This window comes from Acyrthosiphon pisum, unplaced genomic scaffold (assembly GCF_005508785.2).
Source record: "Acyrthosiphon pisum isolate AL4f unplaced genomic scaffold, pea_aphid_22Mar2018_4r6ur Scaffold_21441;HRSCAF=23996, whole genome shotgun sequence".
Lineage (NCBI taxonomy): Eukaryota > Metazoa > Arthropoda > Insecta > Hemiptera > Aphididae > Acyrthosiphon > Acyrthosiphon pisum.
This window is the reverse complement of record NW_021770909.1, coordinates 20,071-25,271: the sequence shown is the minus strand read 5'-3', so window position 1 is coordinate 25,271 and position 5,201 is coordinate 20,071. Positions and strand designations below refer to the sequence as shown.

Sequence of the window (5,201 nt, the reverse complement as noted above, 5' to 3'; positions counted from 1 at the left end):
TATATAAATATATATTTTAAATAAAAAAACTCGTTAGTCGATCATACAGAGTATAATGACCGTAGACCTGCAGTATAAACGCTACACGGATATTAAAATATGTTCCAAGAAATATTCAAGCCATCAAACACTAGAGGTGACGAATGACTGCGGAATAAATCTTATAAAAATGCATTACACCAGCGGATACGACATGGACAGTTATATACACCATACAAGAATAAATTGTAAATAATACGTATTGTGTAGAACGTGTGAAGTGAACGTTAAGATCAGGCACGCCCGCAGAGATGCAGCTCAGGGGGGGCAAACAAAATTTTTTTTAAATAAAAACAAATTTAACTTTATATAAAATTACACTATTAGTTCTAATATTTATAAGAAAGAACATACTTAATACATTTTAAACAAAAAACCTCTTTATTTAATTTAATTTATATCATATTATCATCATATTATTATTATTCAAAAAGTAATGACAATCTCCTTTTGTTTGAAGCAAACAAATTAATTGAATCATCAATTTGTTGATTCAAAAATTGTTTATGATCATACCTTTGGCGGTGTATATTAATCAACCCCAAGCTACTCAGTCTTTCGTTTCCCATCCTATTTCTAATCCAAGTCTTTAAACGGCGTAAAGTGCTGAAACATAATTAAAAAGTTATTTTAAGTATGAACTTATACACTGAATACAATTTGTAAAAATACTGATTTAAAAACCGTACCTAAACGATCGTTCTACTGAGCAGGAAGTTACAGGTAAAGTAATTGCAATTTGTATAGCTTGGCATACCGCTGGGTAATATGTGGCGTAATCGAGAATATCAATTAATTTCATGGTGGGTTCGACTTCTTTATTTTTCCATAGATCATACCATGACAATGCTTGTTCTTTAAAATTGTCTAGAAGTGAACCATAAAGTGTACAAATAACTTCAATACTTTCTATGAATTTTTGGTCGCTCATTAGTTTCATTTTTTTTGGGTGTAGGTTGTATAATGTAAATATTTTTAATTTTTCATCTGAAAATCTATCTTTTAGAGACATTATAATTGATTCCAAGTATGGTATAAATAATGATTGTCTAAAATATATCTCAACATCATTAGTTGGATAGTTTTCACGATGTACTTGTTTAATACTTTAAACTCCAAATCTATTTTAGAAGCAACTAATTTTACTTCATTAAATATTGTATTGAACCGATTCTCACAATTATTACGGTCTATTTCTAACATTGATAAAAGGTCTTGAATATGTTTTGTAGCTTCTTGCAGGTCAACATCTACCGCTTGAAGAAGTGTTGATACAGTTTCAAATTTCGCAGAATATTTTGCCATGATTGATAATATTACAACAAATGTTGGAGTAGTGATTGCAGTAAGCATTTCATAGCTACGTTGTCTAGTTTTGCTGTTGAAATTAATGGATTTTGATATTTCTTCCAGGCCTTCAATAATTGTTACATATTGGTCCTTAAATTGTCTGATACTTTTATGTTTTTCAACGAACCTTGTTTCACATAATTTTGTCAAATGACTCCCTACAATATTTCTACGAAGTGCACTATCTCTAACAAATGTAGTAACTTCTTTTATTTTCCCTATACAATTTCTAACTTCAGCAAGAGAATTCAAATCATTTATTACCAAATTTAAACGATGACTAGCGCAATGGAAAAAATTAGCCATGGGATACACATTATTAATTCTTTTTTGTACTCCAGATATATGGCCAGCCATCGTAGCACATCCATCGTACCCCTGTCCAACACATTTATTCATGTCAATGTTTAGGTTAGTAGGTACATGCTTCTATTATTGTTTGAGTAATAGATGAAGCATCAAACTCTTTTAAGGGGAAAAACCCTAAAAATTCTTCACGCAAATTTGTATTATTCAGATACCTTACACAAATTGATAACTGCTCAGTACCATTAATGTCAGCCGTTTCATCAACAATTAATGAAAAACAAAATGCTTGCATAGCTTCATTGGTAATCACTGATCTTAAACTAGAAGATAAACATTCTAATAATTCATTTTGCACACGGTGTGATATATATAATGCATTTTTATTTGATTTTTCTAAATGAGTTTTTAAAGTCAAATCACCAGCATCAACTCTAAATTGTAATAAGTCATTAAATACTGCAGTGTTGTCTGTGTCTCCCCGAATCGGTAAATTATGTATTGCACAAAATAGAAGTGAAGAAATTATTGGTTTTAATTTATTTCTATTTTGTTCAATTTTATTTTTATAACAAGAATCTAATACCTGGTCAATACCACAATTTGTTTTTTTCATATCTTTAAAATCTTTGGATCGTATGAAAGATTCAATATGCCATTTATTTTTCTCATGTTAATTAGCCTTTTCTATAAATTTTTTATGATTTACAAATGAGCTAGTTATAAAAGATCCAAAGTATGAACCGTGTGTCACACGAGGCCGAAAGAGAACACACGTAAGGCAAAGAGCTCCTTTCAATAACTCTGAATAAACTAACCTTGGGTATTGTGAAAACCATTTAAACAAAAATGGACGTTTACTGTCTTCAACATCATTTTTAAAATTGTAATGTTTACTAGGCATCCATGGATTAGTTAAAAGATCAAACTTTTTATCTTCAGAAATTTGTGAATAAGTTTCTATAAAATGTCCTAAATCGTTATTGGAAAGCACATTGGTGTGGTCTACAGAAATTAATGCAGGATCAGCTACGCATTCTTCTTTGTCACCAATCATAGCAAGTGACTTCTATAAAACCATAATAAATACATTTAATGCTTATTACAACTAAATTAGTAAAATAAAAATATAATCAAAGAATTTTGAGTTTATTTTTAAATTTATACCTACATTATTTATTAGTAAATTTTAATTTTAATTTTAATTAGTAAAATTTTACTACACACAGACACACTAAACTTACTTCTTTAAAATTAGCTACAACATCGGTCTGGTCAGAAACAAATTCAGGGCCATCTACACATTCTTCTACTTCATGATGATCAATTGCAGCAAGTGACTGCTATAAAAACAACACAAAATAAATACAGTATTAGATACTTACAACTACTTATTACTACAATTAAATGAGTAAAATAAAAATATGTTAAAAGAAAGAGTCTTATACACTCTTACCTTTAAATAATTAAAAAGTCTACATTATAATATAATCTTTGTAAAATAAAAATAATAGTAAATCTTACCTGTTTTCCTGAAATGTCATTATTTTGAACAACGTCGTCGTCAAGTTTTCGTTTTTTAATAGTTTTTGTTGATGTTGAGGTAGTCGAGCTGAAGTATTTCAAAATATTGTTTTTTGATTCTTTGCTCATTTTATGTGCGGTGATAAACAGATTACAGTAGGGTCTCGATAATCCGAACGAGATTGGGGAAAGGGGTCGTTCGGATTACCGATTTGTTCGGATTACCTATGACTTAATAAAAACAACAATTTTATTGTAATTTAAGTTATGAAATTTATTTTTATCTGTATTAATCATTGAATAATGTATAATTATAAATGTGTATATGCAAATTATATATGTATGTGTATATGAACCTTATTTAAAATATTGATTTATTTTTTTTTGTACACTGGCTCCTATTTGGTGATTAAATGCCTTGTCCCGCAAACGTCTCAGCAACATTACTTCTTCGCAGCTTTCAACGTTTTGTTCAGCCCACTCGATGGCCGTAGTCAACGCTTTTGTGGCTTCTGAAGCAGATACTTTTGAAGGAGGCAAAAATTCTTCATCTTCTTCCTTCTCAATATCTTCTTTAGTCACTGCCTGAATGATTTCATCATCAGTTAAAATTTCTTGGTGCTGTATCTCTTCATCGCAGCCCCCTGATGCCCACTGTTGAATTTCATCCTCAGAGATGACTGTGTTTGGAGTCAACTTGACTAAAAGTGGGGTGAAGAATAATCGAATAATTTTTTCTTTTTTCTTACTCGTGGATTTTTGAAAGCAACTACAATATCAGCATCTTCAGCTAATTTGGTAGCAGCAATTTTCGCCAAATTAAACCCATTTTCTCTATATTGATGCAAAAACTGTATAATACTTTGAACCATTTTTACAGAAGTATTTATATCCATGTTATGATCTTGTGTACTTTTACTCACAATATTTACTTCTGTTAAAATATCATACCAAATCACAAGACTTAATATAAATTCATAATTACCAATTTCATTTGATAGTGAAACAGCCTCACTTCGGGCCATAAAATCATTAGCTGTCTCGGAAACTTCTTCTAAAGCATTTAAAATACTTGAAAGTTGAAAACGTAAAGCTTTCACACTATTTATACGGCTCTCCCACCTCGTCTCTGACCATTGTTTAACCGTGAATACTGTACAATGTTTTTGAATAATACTCCAGCGACATGTTGATGCAGAAAATAAAGTATAAACACGTCGAACTATACCAAAAAATGTAATGACTATAGTTGAATTTTTGGCAGCATCACACAGGACTAAGTTTAAATTATGGGCAGCGCAAGGAGTAAAAAATGCTCGTGGATTTATATTTAAGATTCGGGTTTGAACTCCTTGATATCTTCCTGTCATGTTCGATCCGTTATCGTAGGCCTGACCTCGACAATTTTCAATGTTTATTTTATATAGTTTAAGTTGTTTCATCAGAACGTCAGATAAATTTAAGCCAGTTGTAGAATCGACCTTTATAAAATCTAAGAAATATTCCTGTATAATAGGTGTACTGTATTTGTTTTCTTCGTCCATATGTACTATTCGCAAAAGAATAGCAAGTTGCTCGCTGTGTCCAATATCTGGAGTGCAATCCATTATAATCGTAAAATACTTAGCAAACTGTATGTTTTTTATTATTTTTTGCTTGATTTCATTGGCCATCATATTAATAATTTCGTCTTGTATTCTATGACCTAGATAATGGACATGTGTTTCTTTATTTTGAATTCTGTTAACGTGTTCCATTATTACTGGATCGAATTTCGCCAGCATTTCTATTAAGCCAAGAAATTTCCCATTACTTTTAGTATAAAGTACATCTGATGAACCTCGAAATGCATCATTATGAGCAGCTAAATAATGAATGACTGATAAAATTCTGTTCAGTACATTTGTCCAATGAATTTTCTCCTTCTCAATAATAGATAAATGTTGTTGATTAATACATTTTTCTTTCAAAATTCTTTTTTT

At 30.3% G+C, this 5,201-nt stretch overlaps 2 protein-coding genes across 2 annotated transcripts in view; both read right to left on the bottom strand.

Annotated features, from left to right (window-relative positions):
• The window catches only part of LOC103310371, a 1,651-nt gene extending 242 nt beyond the window's left edge, over positions 1-1,409 (bottom strand). The window contains exons 1-2 of the mRNA XM_008188466.2: positions 729-1,409; positions 556-645 (exon numbers count right to left, since the gene is read on the bottom strand). Coding sequence (XP_008186688.1) covers positions 556-645; positions 729-1,051 — 413 coding nt within the window. The 5' untranslated portion in view covers positions 1,052-1,409. The remainder of the gene's footprint in view (positions 1-555; positions 646-728) is intronic.
• LOC103310369 lies at positions 1,051-1,788 on the bottom strand. Its single transcript, XM_008188462.1, has one exon. The coding sequence runs from the start codon at positions 1,786-1,788 to the stop codon at positions 1,051-1,053; it is 738 nt and encodes a 245-aa protein (XP_008186684.1).
• Positions 1,789-5,201: the final 3,413 nt, after the last annotated feature.